This window comes from Fusarium tjaetaba (genome assembly GCF_013396195.1).
Source record: "Fusarium tjaetaba strain NRRL 66243 chromosome Unknown NRRL66243_c0000254, whole genome shotgun sequence".
Classification (NCBI taxonomy): Eukaryota; Fungi; Ascomycota; class Sordariomycetes; order Hypocreales; family Nectriaceae; genus Fusarium; species Fusarium tjaetaba.
In genome coordinates this window covers 28,987-47,036 of record NW_023501450.1, presented here as the reverse complement: position 1 = coordinate 47,036, position 18,050 = coordinate 28,987, and the positions used below count along the sequence as shown (strand labels likewise).

At 50.2% G+C, this 18,050-nt stretch overlaps 7 protein-coding genes across 7 annotated transcripts; 4 read left to right on the top strand and 3 right to left on the bottom strand.

The window, feature by feature from the left end:
• Nucleotides 1-19: 19 nt before the first annotated feature.
• On the bottom strand, nucleotides 20-1,609 carry FTJAE_10762 (HNM1-choline permease; the record flags this gene model as incomplete). The annotated part of the gene is made up of 1 exon (XM_037343636.1): nucleotides 20-1,609. One exon carries the CDS (start codon nucleotides 1,607-1,609, stop codon nucleotides 20-22), a length of 1,590 nt encoding a protein of 529 aa, XP_037202165.1.
• An 813-nt stretch (nucleotides 1,610-2,422) lies between these two features.
• Nucleotides 2,423-2,888, top strand: FTJAE_10761 (uncharacterized protein; the record flags this gene model as incomplete). Its single annotated transcript, XM_037343635.1, has 2 exons — nucleotides 2,423-2,590; nucleotides 2,643-2,888. The coding sequence occupies 2 exons, from the start codon at nucleotides 2,423-2,425 to the stop codon at nucleotides 2,886-2,888; spliced, it is 414 nt and encodes a 137-aa protein (XP_037202164.1).
• An 806-nt stretch (nucleotides 2,889-3,694) lies between these two features.
• Nucleotides 3,695-4,997, bottom strand: FTJAE_10760 (ATP-dependent RNA helicase FAL1; the record flags this gene model as incomplete). Its single annotated transcript, XM_037343634.1, has 3 exons — nucleotides 3,695-3,753; nucleotides 3,802-4,842; nucleotides 4,889-4,997. The coding sequence occupies 3 exons, from the start codon at nucleotides 4,995-4,997 to the stop codon at nucleotides 3,695-3,697; spliced, it is 1,209 nt and encodes a 402-aa protein (XP_037202163.1).
• Nucleotides 4,998-5,302: 305 nt separating this feature from the next.
• FTJAE_10759 (RNA splicing factor PRP9) lies at nucleotides 5,303-6,853 on the top strand (the record flags this gene model as incomplete). The annotated part of the gene is made up of 2 exons (XM_037343632.1): nucleotides 5,303-5,395; nucleotides 5,441-6,853. 2 exons carry the CDS (start codon nucleotides 5,303-5,305, stop codon nucleotides 6,851-6,853), a joined length of 1,506 nt encoding a protein of 501 aa, XP_037202162.1.
• A 207-nt stretch (nucleotides 6,854-7,060) lies between these two features.
• On the top strand, nucleotides 7,061-8,071 carry FTJAE_10758 (structure-specific endonuclease subunit SLX1; the record flags this gene model as incomplete). The annotated part of the gene is made up of 2 exons (XM_037343631.1): nucleotides 7,061-7,296; nucleotides 7,348-8,071. 2 exons carry the CDS (start codon nucleotides 7,061-7,063, stop codon nucleotides 8,069-8,071), a joined length of 960 nt encoding a protein of 319 aa, XP_037202161.1.
• A 2,050-nt stretch (nucleotides 8,072-10,121) lies between these two features.
• FTJAE_10757 (histone demethylase JARID1) lies at nucleotides 10,122-15,676 on the top strand (the record flags this gene model as incomplete). The annotated part of the gene is made up of 6 exons (XM_037343630.1): nucleotides 10,122-10,538; nucleotides 10,618-10,666; nucleotides 10,716-11,528; nucleotides 11,694-11,785; nucleotides 11,829-14,497; nucleotides 14,542-15,676. The coding sequence occupies 6 exons, from the start codon at nucleotides 10,122-10,124 to the stop codon at nucleotides 15,674-15,676; spliced, it is 5,175 nt and encodes a 1,724-aa protein (XP_037202160.1).
• Nucleotides 15,677-16,328: 652 nt separating this feature from the next.
• On the bottom strand, nucleotides 16,329-17,439 carry FTJAE_10756 (GTP cyclohydrolase I; the record flags this gene model as incomplete). The annotated part of the gene is made up of 4 exons (XM_037343629.1): nucleotides 16,329-16,634; nucleotides 16,693-16,731; nucleotides 16,783-17,048; nucleotides 17,103-17,439. 4 exons carry the CDS (start codon nucleotides 17,437-17,439, stop codon nucleotides 16,329-16,331), a joined length of 948 nt encoding a protein of 315 aa, XP_037202159.1.
• Nucleotides 17,440-18,050: the final 611 nt, after the last annotated feature.

The following is an 18,050-nucleotide window of genomic DNA, read 5'->3' as shown; positions in this document are numbered from 1 at the left end:
AAAGTTAACTATCTACAAATCATTTCTTCTCCGTAAGTTCCTCCGTCCTTGTCTGTTCATCGTCTCCCTGGCCATAGAGGACATGATCAGACAGGTCTTCAATCTTCAGGAAACACTTTCGCCCCTTGATGACCCAGAACCCAAGTCCAATTACCAACATGACTCCAAACACAACAATAGCAAAGTTCATATCTCCAATAGCTGGGTTTGGTGACCCCGGGAAGAAGAAGAAAACGGTCGTGATGACGGTGTAGATGATGGAAATAATGTTGAGTGCTGGTCCAAATCTTCCAAGGCCAAACTCTCCTCCTGCAGGCAACTTATCTCGACCAACGGCCATCAAGACAGCGATAGGGATGGCGTATGAGATTGTCAGAGCGATAGTGCTGACACTCAAGATTGCTGAGAGGGTGGTGCTTGAGAAGAAGTACAAGAATCCAAGGATGTTGATGAAAGCCCCTTGAAGGATAAGAGAGCGTGCAGGGACTTGCCAGTAGGGGTCGACGTAGGCGAAGTAATCGCCATATGGAAGTCCTCGATCACGAGCAAAACTCCATGTCAATCTCGAAGCTGAAGTCAAAATCGACACTCCCTGACCAAATCCGTTGAAGGTGAAGAGAGCGATCAAAACTGCACCTCCTTTGAGGCCAACGACATTCTGAACGACCTCGATGAAAGGGAATCCAGATGGAGCATCCAAAGTGGTAGCAAGGTCTTGGATGCAGAACAGGCAAGCAACCAAGAAGATGAAGCCTGAAATGGCACCCATGACAATAGCCAGAACCATTGTTCTCGGGGCATTCCGTCGAGGCGCGGGGATTTCCTCAACCATATGAAGAACAGAATCGTATGCAGTGAGAGCATACGCAGACTGAACGAGCCCAAGGAACCATACAACGCCATCAGCCCAACCAGTTTCGTTGATCCAAGTTCCAAAGACGAATTTCGGCGATTGATATTCGAGGCTTGAGTTCGTTCCAACAAGGATGGGAAGGGCGAGACAGAAGGCGATGAAGAGGCCGACGAAGCCAACGGCGACGAAGTTGTTGAACCAGGGGAGGAACTTTTCCGATCGGCAGCCGACGTAGTTTACGAAGGTGAACAAGATGTTGATCCCAGTATAGACGAGAAACATGACCCATCCGTTATTCATCCCCGTCCACTCAGGATCGAACATGAGTTTCATCGACAGCACGAATTCCGCCATGAATGCGATCTGCGACGCAGAAAGACACCACCATCCAACAACACTGATAAATGCCGTCAAGTAACTCGCAAACCTTCCCCACGAAGTCTTCCAAAGCTTGCCCACCCAGAGCGCCTGTCCAAGAGCAGACGGCATGCTAGAGCACATCTCCCCAAGGGACATGGCGATACACACATTGCAGAGTGTGACGAGGACAAGACCCCAGAGACAAGTAACAGGTCCGCCGTTCTGGATACCTGTGGCGAGGGATTGGGCGCAGACGGCCCATGTTCCGAGAATGCAGAAGGCGAGGGATAGCATGCTCAAGGTGCTGAATTTACGAGAGAGTGCCTGCTCGTGCCCGAGGGCTGCGAGGTCAAGGGCATCGCGTTCGGCCTGGTTCATTTGTGTTGCTTTCTCCATGTTACGCCAGAGCTTGAGTCGATGGTCGGGTGAGTGTAGTAGAAGGGTGTGATCATTCTCTGGCAGTGAGCAAAACGAAGTATATAAAAGAAGTATATCAGTATGATATTGAAGTCTCTGGTATTGATATTAAACTGATATATGGGACATCGGCGTCTTATATATGCATCACTTATCTTTTACCCCAGACTCCAATGTTACACCAGCCCGTGCGCTAGGAAACCTCCGCATAGAAACAACGTGCAAAGTATACACCCTTTTCAGTCTAGCGCAGGCGATTCGGTGGGTTTCCAACTGGAGAATAGATCGCTTCCAGGGTGACTCGGCCGGTTGGTACCTTATCTAATGGCCGCATTACCTCATGGGTTTTTGGAGGGGGGAGCTGATAAGGACGGGAGTTGGAGATATTGGATCTAGAACGAGCGATTGAGGATTGTTATTGGTTGTTAATTTACGAGTAGTTAGCTATCGCTTTAACATTCCTAAGAGGGTAATGGGGTACAGAAAAGGGAGGGGTCGTCATCTGCAGAATTTAGGGACTCGGTATTCGTTACAGCTTCACATTTTCTGAGCCCTTTAGAATGGCTTGTGTAAATTCCCATTTCGAGAAAACGAGTGAGAATAGAAGCTTTCATCTAACTGTATACGTTGTGAACTATTGAGCATTGGTCGTGGGAAGAAGAGTCTATTGAACTTTACTCAGAGAGCTGTGTCTATAAAGATGAAGCTGTATTCGCTACCCCAGATTTTGCCTCCTCAAGCCTTGATATTAATACACACATCGATCTGCTATACACACCTTCAATGAACAACATGGCTGATACCGAGTCTAACACAGTAGTTGGAAAAAAACAGTACGAAGAAGCACGGAAGAACTGGCTCGACAAAGCCAAAGCAGCCCAACAAGCCAAAAACGAAGCCAAGCAGAAGTACGACCAGGCCAATCCGGGCACAACCTACGTTGAATGGCTCTTAAGACAGGTCCGATACTATCACAAACCCATGTCAAACCTTGACTGACCCTTGCAAATAGAGTCCCGCATTCATCAGGGCCTACCATGAATTCGGTAAAGCCCAGGTCAAATTCGACGAGGTCTATCTCGAGTATGATAATGCAGCGGCGCAAGCGTGGATTGATGCGAGGAATGCAGAGAAGAAGAGGGTTTGGAATAGGGATGATGATGGGACGCCGTTCGTGATCATTCTGCCGGAGAGTATTCCTGGGCCGCCCAAGACTTTGGAGGAGTTGTGGCGGGAGGATCCGAGCAGATATCAGTAGGTCTGTCCGTATGGACCTTGGTGAGAAGCTGTGGAAGAAGTTTGTATTTCCGGGCCGAGAATATTGGCATTCGTAAGTCGATGTCAAGTTATGTAAGGATTAGGAAATGTTTTTGACCAGATAATGGATGTTCGTGCATTAGTAGTATATGCTTCTGAAGTCTAAGTTTCGCCGACGTATTGTTGAGGCTGAGTACAGCTTGGTACAGGGCTTATACGTACTGTAGCTAAAACGAACGTCAAGCAATACAGTGTTCTCATACTCAAAACACAACACAATGATGTTACAGTTGCAATCTCTTTACCCCGTGGGGAAGATCTCACGATGATCCCCAAAAGCAATCCATCACGTAAAAGAAACAAAACTCCATCATCTTTGATCGTGATAACAGCAAAAAGCATGGACGTTAAAATTGGGCTTCGGCATCGACCAGGGTCTTCATCTCCGTCCCACACGCGTCAAAGATGGTGCTTGTACGGATTAGGAAACTTCGGGCGACAAGACTGATAAGACGGGATCATTTGTTCTGTATCAATTTTTGGAATTATTCTGTTTGACTACATTGTTCCAAAGTTCAGGGTCCTTCTGAGGCCCCCCTTCTTCACTTCATTTTGACAATCTGGTTCTCTGCGCACTTTGAATCTGCTTGAATTAGTTGTGTTCGGGATGTAGATGTGAGATGGGCAACCTACTAAGCATAGTACACGGCCCCCTTCCTCCACGCTCTTCACCACGTCCTTCGACGGGAGTTCTTTTTTCTTGGTTTCTGTTTGACTGTGCATGTCACTGAATTACCGACTCTTTGCTTATGCGATGAGGTCGGCAACGTTCATGGGCATCTCGTCGATCTGGGTAGAGTAGTACACTAAAAAGTCAGCTTCATCCATGACCAGACGTTCTCAAGGACACTTACACTCAATGTCTCTCAGGATGCGCACATCTTCGGTTGTGACAAAGTTGATAGCAACACCCTTGCGACCAAACCGACCACTTCGACCGATGCGGTGGATGTAGTTCTCTCGGTTGCTAGGAAGGTCGTAGTTGATAACTAAACTGACCTGCTGAACGTCGATACCACGAGCCCACACATCAGTCGAGATGAGAACGCGGCTGTTACCCTGTCGGAAATCCTGCATGATGCTGTCTCTTTCCTTCTGGGGCATGTCGCCGTGCATGCTGCTGACTGTAAAGTTGGCCTCGCGCATCTTATCGGTGAGCCAGTCGACCTTGCGTCGGGTGTTGCAGAAGATGACGGCTTGCGTGATGGTGAGGGTGTCGTAGAGATCGCATAGCGTGTCGAACTTCCAGTCCTCCTTCTCCACGGCGATGAAGTACTGCTTGAGACCTTCGAGGGTCAACTCGTCACGCTTGACGAGGATACGAACGGGATCGGTCATGAATTTGGTCGTCATGTCGAGGACGTCGTATGGGAGGGTGGCGCTGACAACCACGACTTGAGTGGCAGGGGGGAGGTATCGGTACACATCGTAGATCTGCTCGCGGAATCCCTTGTTCAGAAGCTCATCGGCCTCATCAAGGACCAGCATCTTAATGTGTCTGGTGCGCAAGTGTCGCCGTCGAATCATATCGGCCACACGGCCGGGGGTGCCTGAGACAATGTGTTGACCGTAGTCGAGCTTGCGGATATCCTCTCCAACATTTGTGCCTCCAATACAAGCATGGCATTGCACGTTCATGTAGTCGCCCAGAGCCATGACAACGGACTGAATCTGAGTAGCCAATTCTCGTGTCGGAGACAGGACCAGGGCTTGTGTCTCGCGCACTGCGGTATCGATGACCTGCAGCATACTGATGGAAAAGGTAGCTGTCTTGCCGGTACCAGACTGCGCCTGAGCAATAGTGTCGCGACCCTTGCAGACCTGAACGATCGCTCGAGACTGAACAGCAGAAGGCGACTCGTATCCGTAAGCGTAAATACCACGAAGCAAGTTCTCTGCCAAAACATTAGCTACATCACAGAACTGAGCCGTACGACATACCCTTCAGCGACATCGATTCGAAAGTAGGATGGACCGTAACTTCCTTAGAGGTGGAAAACTCCATCCTCTCATCGGCCTTTCGATCAATTCCTCCAGCGCTCTCAGCCATGATTTCGTCTGTTGATGATGGATATTTGTAAGGTGAAGAATTACACTTTCGCGATGAAGTTGGGGCTTTTTTCTGGGGTCAAAGTTTTGGTCTGTAACTTTTAGAGCAAAGACGTTAACATGGAGCGCGCGCCGGATATTCTTCGGAAGGGAACTGCGCGCCTGAACGCCACTGAAACTCGCGACAGGCTCCGTAATTTTTTAAGCATCAAGCTCATCTCAACTTTATCATCTGCATTCACCCGAGATCATTGTATTTTCAATTTGTGATACCCCCGAGATCTTTTGTAGGCAAGTTTTGCAAAGATGCTCGTTCTCGAAGAGCAGCGCTACATCCATGAGGATCTAGAGCGTCTGGAACAGGGTATCGCTGATCGCATTCGCGATGAGCCCAGACATGTGAGTAGCTTGAAACGCTTGACGAAGCGTCCACTGACTTTGTAGATCCGTGATCGCCTCAACAGAGATCATGAGATTTCTCAATTATTAGATCAGATTCAGGTTCAGTCGAAAAACCTCCTCGACATCTACAAAGACGAAAACGGTGTCCGGTCGCAAGAGATTCAGCAGATTGGTACAGGCGACCCTTTCACGGAGTTCTACAAGCAGCTCAAGGGCGTTCGCGAACATCACGAGAGATATCCCTACGAGCAAGCAGAGAACTCGGAGCAGCGATATCAGATTAAGAAATCAGATGGAGAGCCGATGCCATCTATTGTGGACTCTCTGTTCTCTGGAGAGGAAGCTTATGGACGATTTTTCGATCTCAACATCTGCCACGAAGCCTACCTCAACCTTCCCAACGTTCGACGGCTCACATATCTGCAATACCTCGAGAACTTTGACAACTTTGCACCTGGACATGGTGGAGTCACACGAGCCAACAAATTGACGGATCAGTACTTCAAGTATGTCGGACAACTAGCAGAGTATCTCGAGAGCTTTATGCGACGAACACGACCGCTGGAAAATGTGGACAAGGTGCTTGCGTCGTTTGACCAAGAGTTCGAGACGGCATGGGACAAGGATGAGATTCAGGGCTGGGAGAAGGACTCACATTCAACGAACGCCACTGCAAAGGAGACCAGCACAGCAGAAGCTGTATGGTGCGAGGATTGTGAAAAGGAGTTCAAGAACGAAAACGTCTACAAGAACCATCTGACAGGGCGAAAACACATCAAGGCTGCCGAGCAGCGAAAACAACGACAGGAGCAAGACTTGCCAGCTAACGGCGCAACTGGGACAGTCTCCGCGACACGGCTAAAGGAGCGCGCGGTAGCCGAACGAGAGTACAGAGTGAAGCGCCTAGCCAGCGCCATGAGCACCGAGCGAAGCGACACTAGAGTCAACGTCGAGCGCAAGCAAGGCATGACGGAACGCGAGCGCGCCCAAGAACTCGAGAACCTCTTCAACGCCGACGACACACCCCAAGATGCCCAAGACGACGGTGAGGGCGAAGACGAAGATGGCGAGGAGCGAATCTACAACCCCCTCAAACTGCCCCTCGCATGGGACGGCAAGCCAATCCCCTTCTGGCTGTACCGCCTGCACGGTCTGGGTGTTGAATTTCCCTGCGAGATCTGCGGAAACTTTGTATACATGGGTCGACGAGCCTTTGACAAGCACTTTAATGAAGCGCGACATATCTACGGTCTTAAGTGTCTGGGCATCACCAATACGACGTTGTTCCGCGATATCACACGCATTGAGGAGGCGATTCAGCTGTGGGAGAAGATTCAGAAGGAGAAGAAGCGTACAAAGGTTGATGAGGGGAGTGTGGTCCAGATGGAGGATGGGGAGGGCAATGTCATGCCTGAGAAGGTTTACTTGGATTTGCAGAAGCAGGGATTGTTGTAGATGTATTTGTATGTATGGTAAACTACGAGACCGGAGTCTCAAAAATAATTTGGGCGTATTACGATCATGATGGCTGTCTCATCACTAGTGAATGTCTGTTCGTGAAAGGGGTCAAGGCATCATGACTTGATTAGTCATGACTCCATCGCCCCTCCAACTCACGCTCACAACAAGTAAACATCACCATCAATTCCGTCATCAACAATCATGTCACAGCTCGCAAGACCCATACCAGCCCTTTACGCCGTATACGTGCTCCGTTCAACGAAGCGCCATGCATCAATCTACATAGGCTCAACGCCCCATCCTCCAAGGCGTCTAAACCAGCACAATGGCATGGCTCGAGGCGGTGCAGTACGCACTGCAAAAGACACACTACGACCATGGGAGGTTATGATACTTATAACAGGGTTCCCAAGTTCGATTGCTGCTCTGAAATTTGAGTGCGTTGAAGTCGTGACGTGTGAAGTTTCTAGCTGACTGAGTTTTCAAAGATGGGCTTTAACAAACCCTCATTTAACAACACATATCTCAACAGAGGAGCGCATAACGACAAGGGCGCCTAGGAAAAAGGGACAACGGAAATCCCGGAAGCCCATTCACAGTCTGAGATCTGTGGTTTCGAATCTTCATTTACTCGTTGGTGTGTCGAGTTTTGCACGGTGGCCACTTACCCTGCACTTCTTTGTACCAGAGCCCAAGAAAGCTTGGGATAATTGGTTAAAGGCTAAGGAGACAACACCACGAGAGGGTATCAAGATCACTGAAGACTATGAACCAGATGAAGGGTCAAACGGGACCAAGTCTGTCGAACCTTGGGGTATTCGCGCCCTGCCACTGGATTATGCGCCCATAAAGCCATACGTTGAAAAGGCGCACAACGTCGTCAAGTTTGAACGAGAAGGGAACTGTGTCCACTGCCACGAAGCACTAGAGTCAGGAAAAGGACTTCAACCAATGTGTCCCCACGACGGATGCGAAGCAATGGGCCATCTCGACTGCTGGTCGAGACACGCACTCAAGGGTGAACCAAAAGAGATATTGCTCCCCTTATCATGCACATGTCCAAGCTGTGGTGGCAAGATAAACTGGAGCGACATGATGAAGGAGTTGACGCTTCGTGTGAGGGGACCGAAGGAGGTTGCGAAATTACTCAAGAAGAAACGGCGGACGAAGAAGGAGATTGCGGCTGAAGCTGCAGCTGAGGAGGATATTTGAAGATGGCTTGTTTTTTTTGCTTTTGGCGTTAATATGAAGATACCCGCTCTGCATTTCGTTAAAATTGTTGTCAATGTTTGATGTTTCGGATGTGAAAATGCTTTTGATCAATTGGTGACTCCAGCTCGAGCTCGTTGTTATGATGGCAGTGCAGAGAGAGTTTAAGCCTTGAATTATTAAAGTGTTGATGTCATTCTGTTTTGAAGCGTCACTTTAAGAAGCAACAAAACCTGACACGTTGAAGCAGAATACCAATATAAACTCAGCGAAATGCCTGCTAACTCTTTGCAAATGTACCTGAGTCTCTTTATCTTTCAGGGCTGAGATCCCAGGTTTTCTTGCTCCAGGTACTCTGCCTGTCTGTTTGAAGCCTCACTTAATATCGTGTGCCCCGGTTCCCCACGCAATGATGCTTACCAGGACCCCGGCGTTTGTGCTGAACGTCATCTCATCGTGATTGGCTCGTAAGCGGTCCATTATTAACTAACCCCTGTTCATTGAGAGTTCGATATCAGATTGGATTTTTTCTGGGCCCGCCTTTTGTCTCTGTGGCCGTCAGACTTTTAGGGGCAGGCCATCGCTATTGAGCGGGACAAAAGGCAGCCACACAACTGGACAAGGAATATGATGATGCCAGTCAGCGCGTGACTGGTTTCAATGTCACCCATGCCCTGCCGCATTCGGATACCTCCTTCTCCATGACGACGTGGCCGTAAGATAAATATTTTCTCGTCTGTCAGACTCGTCCCCTTTGCATTGATCGTGATATTGATGCTGGATGTGTCGGGTCACAAGCTGGCGATGCTCAATGGATACCAATATGCCTCATAAGGCTGTGGCATTACTCCCTGAATTTAGCGGTTGCGTCGCAAACGTGTTGGTTAGAGTTCCACTAGACCCAGACGCTACATTGACCGCGTGCCGACACAGAGTCTTTCTTCCAAACCGACATCTTCTTTGTTCTTCACAGTGGATGCTACTTTTGTGGACATTGACGATGTGATTCTCGGTAATGGGGGCACCGGCCGGATGTCGTCGCTAGTGGGTCCGCCACATGAGTTTTCGGGGCCCTGTATCAGGACGGCGTTTTTGAGCGCTGAAACAGCCAACAAAGCCTTGATTGGAAAGAAAAGGCATCGTTGGAACGCGATATGGTCTGTAATACAGAAATAATGATACGATGGGCATTTTAGAGTCGTAGTTGTCCAGAAAATCCACTGCAATTATTGTACTTGCTGGTCCGAACCCACCGGCCCTGCTTCCGTACAGTCAGTGACAGAGAAGGCGGCGGGTACTTGTGCCTGGCGCCAGAATCGTGCTAAACAGAGGTACCTACCTGCCCGTCCAGTCCACTTTTGTCTTTGGCGTGCACTTACCAGGAACCTCCTGCCGCACCTTGGCCTGGGCTTCCTTCCCTTCACACACCCTCGTCCCTTGTCCCTTCTGGGTTCCCTTTGTGTGTCTAGGTACCGTCCGTCCTTCGTCGCTCGCTCGCGCCTCCAAGATCTGGGATTCCCTCGACCCATTCCCACCTTCCCAACTTCCGTTCCCACTCACACCCTTCACCCTCCGCTCCTTCCTCACTCTTAATTCTTTCATTCAGCATCTACAGTCCCTATTAGAGTGGCTGACGGGTTATTTCAAGCTATTACCACTACGAACATCAACTTGGGGTACTTCATTCGAAAGTCACGATAACTTCTGTGTGTTTTGCACAGTCGGCCATTTTATATCCACTTACTCGTGTGTATATCCCGTGTTAGTTGGAGATACTCCCTCGTACTCCCTTCCATGGTATCAATCAAGTACAACTCACCACTAACATTAGACTCCAGGTGCGAAGCTCGATATAAATCGCCTTTCTAGTCATCATTGATACTTCGGTTCCTCGTCGCGATTGAGACCTTGTGGCCTGCGATGCTGGTGAATTATTGACGACGGCCTGCCCGAGTATGAAGTCGACGTACGCCGCGTAATCGTAACGCTCGACCGATCCCAATCCGCTCCTCTTTATTAGTCGCCGCTCAACGCATCGTCGTCCGCTCCCACCATGGTGTCAGTGCCAACTGTAGGCGCCGCGGCTCCTGCAGCCGCCCACAGCACGAATGCAAGCACGCGAAGCTCACCCAGTGCTCCCGCTGGCGCCTCATCGAAACCGAAACCCAAGGTGAATTCTAATGGATACCACCCGATCAATCCACAGACACCTCTCAGCTCACTCACGAGTGCTCCTCTGGATCTTACCTCTGTCGAACGTCGCGGACAGCCTACCGCAGTTAGGGAACCAGTCGTCAAGCAGAGCCGTCCTCACGGTCTACAAGAAGCACCGACGTACCGGCCAACAGAGGAGGAATGGAAAGACCCTTTCGAATACCTACGGAAAATCACACCTGAAGCAAAGAACTTTGGCATCTGCAAGATTATTCCACCAGATTCTTGGAATCCAGACTTTGCCATTGATACCGAGGTGCGACAATCGGCGCAATCCCAGCGCGTCCAAGCTATCAATGTGCGATAGCTGTGGGTGATTTGTGCTAATTGATTAGAAATTCCACTTTAGAACCCGAAAACAAGAATTGAACTCTGTGGAAGGGAGTATGTGTTACTCATTTTGACATTATCGCACTCGGCTCACATGTTGCAGGTACACGTGCCAACCTTACATATCTTGATGGCCTCTCAAAATTCCACAAACAACATGGCACCAATCTACATCGCTTACCGTACGTGGACAAGAAACCGCTTGATCTTTATAGATTAAAGAAAGCGGTCGAGTCGCGGGGCGGCTTTGAAAAGGTTTGCAAGCATAAAAAATGGGCAGAAATCGGCCGTGATTTGGGCTATAGTGGGAAGATCATGTCCTCTCTTTCGACGTCACTCAAAAACTCTTACCAACGATGGCTTTGCCCATACGAGGAGTACCTCAGACTCGCGAAACCCGGAGTTCACCAACAGCTAGAGCAAGAGTATGGTGGACCATTGACCCCGAGTCCTGCGCAAACTCCAGCTAAACGATCAAATGTCAACACACCTCTCAGCATCCGAGGTGATTCCCCAGCGCGCAATGCTTCCGACGCACTCCAAGCCAACATCATTGGGGTGAAGAGGGAAACGGATGGTGACACGCCCATGCCCGATGCCATGCCTATTCAAGCTCCAACATCTGGCGGATTCACACCAGTCAATTCGGGCGGGTTTACTCCCGCGAATGCTGGCTTCACAAGTGTCAATCGCAGTGTGACCAGTGAGCCAAAAAGCTTCACCCCTGACCCTAAGCGATTTGACAGCCCTGCGTCTTCAGCAAAGAATACTCCAGACAACCGAGCCTCCAGTCTAAAAGAAACAGCATTGAAGCGTCAGCTAAGCTGCGAAAGCTCATCTGAATCGGCCAGGAAGGACACCGATATTGAGGATCCTGAAGGGGCTAGCGGCCGTCGCAGCAAGCGACTCAAGAAAGGTGAGTGATGACTGTTGGATTTCTCTTCCCTGCTGTCAATCCACATTGTCGCAACGTAGAGCATTTCCGTTTCCGACTTGAGGACCTTACGCAGGGATTTTAGCTGCGATGACCGATCTCGCTTTTCATTGGTTCCATGATCATGGACTAACATTTCTGTCGTAGATGCTGTCCCCACTGTGGCTGGATCGCACATGACGCCATTCCGTCCTTCAGTGCCTAGGATTCCACGAGAAGAGCCACCACCACCAGGCGAGGTAAGTCAAGTCACCCTCAAAGGGGGATAAGCTGACTTTGTAGAAATGCGAAACTTGTGGCAACGGTGAAGATTCTGGTTCTCTACTGATTTGCGAGTCTTGCGACCATTCATACCACCCAGCATGCCTCGACCCACCTCTGAAACGAAAGCCGGATAACGAATGGAACTGCGCACGATGTCTGGTTGGAGATGGCCAGTTCGGATTCGAGGAGGGTGGGCTTTACTCGCTAAAGCAGTTTCAACAAAAGGCAAACGACTTCAAGCAGGGTTACTTTGAGAAGAAGATGCCATTCGACCACGAGCTCAACTGTCATCGACCTGTCACCGAGGAGGATGTTGAGACTGAGTTTTGGAGATTGGTTGCCGACCTGGAAGAGACGGTTGAGGTCGAGTACGGAGCTGACATTCATTGCACAACTCACGGCTCAGGATTTCCGACCGCGGAACGACACCCTCAAAATCCGTATGCGACTGATCCTTGGAACCTCAACGTTCTTCCATTCCATCCCGAGAGTCTGTTCAGGCATATCAAATCCGATATCTCTGGCATGACAGTTCCCTGGGTCTATGTCGGTATGATCTTTTCGACATTCTGCTGGCACAACGAGGATCACTATGCCTACTCTGCCAACTACCAACACCTCGGCGCAACCAAGACCTGGTACGGTATTCCGGGCGAGGACGCTGAAAAGTTCGAGAACGCAATGAAGGAAGCCGTCCCAGAGCTATTCGAAACACAACCGGACCTACTCTTCCAGCTTGTCACGCTCTTGACTCCCGAACAATTGAAGAAAGCCGGTGTTCGTGTATATGCTCTGGATCAGAGGGCTGGCCAACTCGTCATTACATTTCCACAGGCTTACCACGCTGGATTCAACCATGGATTCAACTTCAACGAAGCTGTCAACTTTGCACCACACGACTGGGAACCTTTTGGACTGGCTGGTGTTGAGCGATTGCAACTCTTCCGAAGGCAACCGTGCTTCTCCCACGACGAGCTTCTCTGGACCGCTGCGGAAAGTACTGCGACAGGCCTGACCATCCAGACCGCGAAATGGCTAGCACCCGCCCTCGATCGCATACACAAGCGAGAATTGCATCAAAGGGAACAATTTGTCGCAAGGCATCTTGAAACAGCGCCTCATCACTGTAAAATCGGAGGAGGCAACGAAGATACATGTTCTTTGACACTTAAGATAGAAGACGAAGATGTTCAGGACGAAGACGAGCAGTGTTGCAGTTACTGCAAGGCCTTCTCGTATCTCTCGCGCTTCAAGTGCCTCCAGTCGGGCAAGGTGCTTTGTCTGCTTCACGCAGGCTATCACGCTTGCTGTGATCTGCCCGAGCAAGCTCGATTCCAAGGCGAAGGACACATCCTATTCTTCAGAAAAGCGGACGAGGACATGGAGTCGATCTACCGCAAGGTCATGGAGAAAGCACAAACTCCCGAGCTATGGGAGGAAAAGTACGACAAGCTACTTGAAGAAGAGGCAAGGCCGTCGCTCAAATCACTACGCGCGCTGCTTCACGAAGGCGAGCGTATTCCTTACCCCCTCCCTTCATTTCCTGTGCTTCAGGACTTCGTCAATCGATGCAATGATTGGGTGGGAGAGGCGACAAACTTCATTGTGAGAAAGCAGCAAAACCGACACAAGAATGACAAAGCCTGGCAGTCAAGCATGCGAAAGTCGATCGGCAACTCTGAGCAGGACCAGAAAGAGAGAGAGTCTCGGAACGTGTCAAACATTTATCGACTTCTTGATGAAGCCGAACACATTGGTTTCGACTGCCCAGAGATTTTGCAGCTTCAAGAGCGCGCCGAAGCTGTCAAACATTTCCAGACGACTGCGGCGCAGGCTTTGAGGAACACCTCCACCTTGTCACAGAAGACGGTCAAGGAACTCCTCGAAGAAGGGCGCGGCTTTAATGTGGACATTCCCGAGGTTGACCAATTAATGAAGGTGCTGGAGCAGTCAGAATGGAATGAGAAAGCCTTTGCCAACCGAGGAGTGTACATGACTCTTCAAGAAGTCCAGGATCTCATTGAAGAAGGATGCAAACTTGGCATTCCAACATACAACGACCATTTGACCTTCTATCGCGACCAGATGCACGCTGGACAGCAGTGGGAGAAGAAAGCCAAGGAGCTCATTGTTGCTGAGTTTGTCCACTACCCACAGCTCGAAGCACTATCGCGTCAGGTGCAGATCAACGTGCTTCCCGTTTCGCAGGAGACTCTGAGCGCAGTTGATCAAATCCTTCACAAACAACGGGAAGCCCAGCGTCAGATCGTTTCATTGCTGGACCGGTGTCGACTCCCTGATTTGCACGACCGGCCCAAGTACTCGGAAGTCGTAGAGATCCAGAAGAGATTGGAAGACCTCAACTCGAAGCCGGACGGAACTCTTGAACTCGAAAACGAACGCAAGCGTCACGAAGATTGGATGCGAAAAGGCAAGAAACTCTTTGGTAAATCCAACGCCCCTTTGCATATCCTCAAGAGTCATCTTGAGTATGTGCTAGAGCGCAACATGGATTGCTTCGATATCGAAAACGACACGCCTCGAATGCCCGGGGAGCCAGTTTCAAGAGAGGTCAGCCCTGAGCAAGGGTCCAGCAAATGGGATGAAAGCCGATCCCGACAAGTCTTTTGTATCTGCAGAAGGGTAGAGGCAGGAATGATGATTGAGTGCGAGATGTGCCACGAATGGTAAGTTGTCACAAGAATGTTTTACACGTCACTAACACCATTAGGTATCACTACAAATGTCTCAAGATTGCCCGCGGCAAGGTCAAAGAGGACGATAAGTATACTTGCCCGATCTGCGACTGGCGGATGAAGATTCCCCGAGATGCTTCGCGACCGAAGCTGGAGGAGCTGCTGGCCCTCGCAGAGGAAATGGCATCATTGCCCTTCCAACCTGAGGAAGAAGAAGTTCTCAACAAAATCATCGATAACGCACAGAATTTCCGAAACCATATTGCCAACTATTGCAACCCTTTATTGTCTACGGAAGCTGAGGCTGAGACGCAGCGATTTTATCTGCGCAAGATTGAAGGGGCGGAGGTCTTGCTCACATACGAGACCAACTTCTTCCGCCAAGAACTCCATAAATGGTGCCCTGTGGCCCCCGAGGCTCCGCCGATCCAGGAGCAATCCAGAAGTACACGAAAACCACGACCGACAAAACTACAGAAGATGTTGGTTGAGTACGGCGTTGACAATCCTGACGACCTACCGGAGCACGCCCGAGGAAAGGCTAACAGTCTGCGCCGAAAGGCAGCCAACGCTGAAGCGGCCGCAGCGGCGGCGTCGCATACTATGGGTGGAATCGGATCCGGGTATGGAGGGTCGGGATACTACCCACGTTCCGGTGAAGCTGGCAGCCCCAACAGCCATGGGGACCGTCGTGAATCGCAGTCCTCAGGCCATTCAAGAACCAATTCGGTAAGCATGGGCAATGGTATGCATGCTGGACCCCTGGGAGCTGGCGGTCCGCAGCTGGTTGTTGACTATTCATCAATGTCTTTGGAGGACAGAATTCTTCAAGGTCACGACGATGGTCTCAGTTTCCAGACCGACGCTGAGAAGAGCAAAGCTTTGGAGATTCTCGCGAGGACCGAATTGGGCAGAAAACAAGCCGAGGCCATGTGGGGGCCAAACGTTTGGGGAACTGGACGTGGATCTATTGAGAGACGCGTATCCAATCCGATAGACGAAGAAATGATCAAGCATGAAGATGGCAACGTGGATCAAATGTTCAAGGAGATGACGAACCAAGACGAAGATGACGAGAAAAAGATCGATGCTGGGGGAGATGTCACCATGACCACGGCGTCCTTGGAAAAGGAGAGAAATGGGATGGACGCTCTTCTGGACGGGGAATGAGTTTGCAGGGGATGGGATGACAAGGGGTGAAGGCGTTCTCGTTCGGTTTAAAAATATCAAGAAGGAAAAGGAGTCAGGTCGGGTCGGTTATGCCATTTTGGTGTTTGTTCTTGAGCCAATTTTGTTTGTACGAGATCCATACAAGGGCGTCAGAGATGGGTGATTCGAGAATACCACACGACACACATGAGGTTGTACTGGTTATCAGACCAGGCTATGTTACATAAACAATGGGCAGCTGCGTTGCGTTACGTTATTAATGAGATTATTTCATTCAATTCAAAACTCTAAACATGGTTGTGATATATTCTCCAGGGCGTTGAGCCCGGACGTCTAATGGGACAATGGCTATTAAACGCTGTACCCGCCTGTTTTCCTAGAAAATTTGATGATGACAACTTGGACCCGACCGAATTTGTTGAAGACATGGCCTCTTTCTTTCTTTTGTCCCAAAACCGCCCTTTGAAGGAGAACCTTTCCTGAACCGTAACGCCGAAAATGCAGATAAATCAATGGTGATGGTACTCGGTGCATGCACGTCTCATGAGATGCACCCTTCCTATACATGATGAATGTTCTTCATAGGCTTATCGTTTCCATCATAAGCATGTTGAAGATTGCTTCGGCCTTAGTTTGTGACCGTGTGTACTCTTTATCGGTTGATGCCGATAAGGTTGAGGAACTCATTGCGCGTCTTGGACTTCTTCTCGAAACAGCCGAGGACACAGCTCGTGATGGTGCTGGTGGTGGTCTTTTCGACGCCGCGCATCACCATGCACAGGTGGCTCGACTCCATGACCACGGCGACGCCCTGGGGCTTGAGGATCTCCATGATGGCGTGGGCGACTTCCTTGGTGAGACGTTCTTGGATCTGAAGACGGCGGGCGAACATCTCTGCGATTCGGGGGAGCTTGGATAGGCCGATGACGGTCTCGTTGGGGATGTAGCCGATGTGCATCTGCGGGGGGAAAGTCAGCTGTTTTGTTTCGTGCGATTTCGGAGGGGGGAGCGCAAACCTTGCCGGTGAATGGTACGAGATGATGCTCGCATAGAGACTGGGGAATTGTTAGCTGTGTTTTTGCAATTGAGGGAAGAAAAGAACTTACAAAGATCTCAATGTCCTTGACGATGACCATTTCGCTGTGTCCCTCTCTGAACAGAGCTTCGTTGACCATGGTTTCAATGTTGTCCTGGTATCCCTTTGTCAAGAAGAGCAGGGCCTTTGCGTAGCGCTCTGGCGTCTTGAGAAGACCCTCGCGATCGGGATCTTCACCGACACACTCTAGAATAGTGCGCACAGCACCGCTCATACGTTCCAACCGCGCAGCCTGCTGCTCCTCCGTCTCCTCTCTGCGCTCTCTCGTTCCCCGACCTAAGCCCGTCAGTAAGCGCAACCACAATCACCACTGGTAAGATTAAAACATACTGGGTCGACTGAGCCCATCAAAGTCAATGACAGGACTAGGAGATCTAATCTTCACCACAGCGCCCTCCTCTTCAGGAACGCTCTGGTTCGCAGCAGCGCGACGCTTCCGGGGGAGAGGTTCATCGCGGGGATCTCGCGAAGCTTTGGCCAAGCTATTGCGACGCTGGGCGAAAGCACTAGGCTTTGCGCCATTGACAGCGACAGAAGTGTCGCCGTTCTTTCTCTTCTTCTCCTTGCGCTCGCGACGGCGCCTGCGGGAGTCGTCGCTGCTGGACGAGGAGCCCGAGATGCTTGCGACGTCGTGGGATCTCTTCTTTCCGTCTTCGGAGGTGGGCATGGTGGCGATGGAAATTGGAGAAGAATTGAGGGAGAGAGAGAGGGAGAGGATGGAGGAGAAAGAGGGGAAATAAGTACGAGGCTAGGTACTCTTTATGAGTCAAGTCAAGAGAAAAAACAGGCGATAATTGACGACGAGACTCAAGCCAAAGAAAGAGTAAAGTACGGAAACCGAATCGATTGAGTCAGGGTCCAAATGTCTCTCTCACAGCAAATGTAAGCCAATGACCGGATCCAAACGCCGAAAAAATTAGAGGGGCTCCACGGGATTCGCGGGGAATGGGCTGCTGCTACTGTACAATTATTTTCTGCTTTATCTTATCAGCAGCTCTTTTGACGTCAACGGCCTAGCAGCGTTTGTCTCAGACTCTCTCTCAGTGGATGGCAGTAGAAACGGTCGTTGGCGCCGTGGGTCCGATCATGTGGGTACGCACGTGACTGGACATCACGTCCGTTCCGTTCGGAATAGCAGACGCGTTTATGTGCCTGATGCACCGGATCATCCTCCGAAAGCCGTGACGACGAGAGACGCCATCTTGTGAACCACTTTGCGAAAAACGCCGATATCGAAGAATACGTATCCTTCTGGAAGAACGCCTTCTCGGAATACCT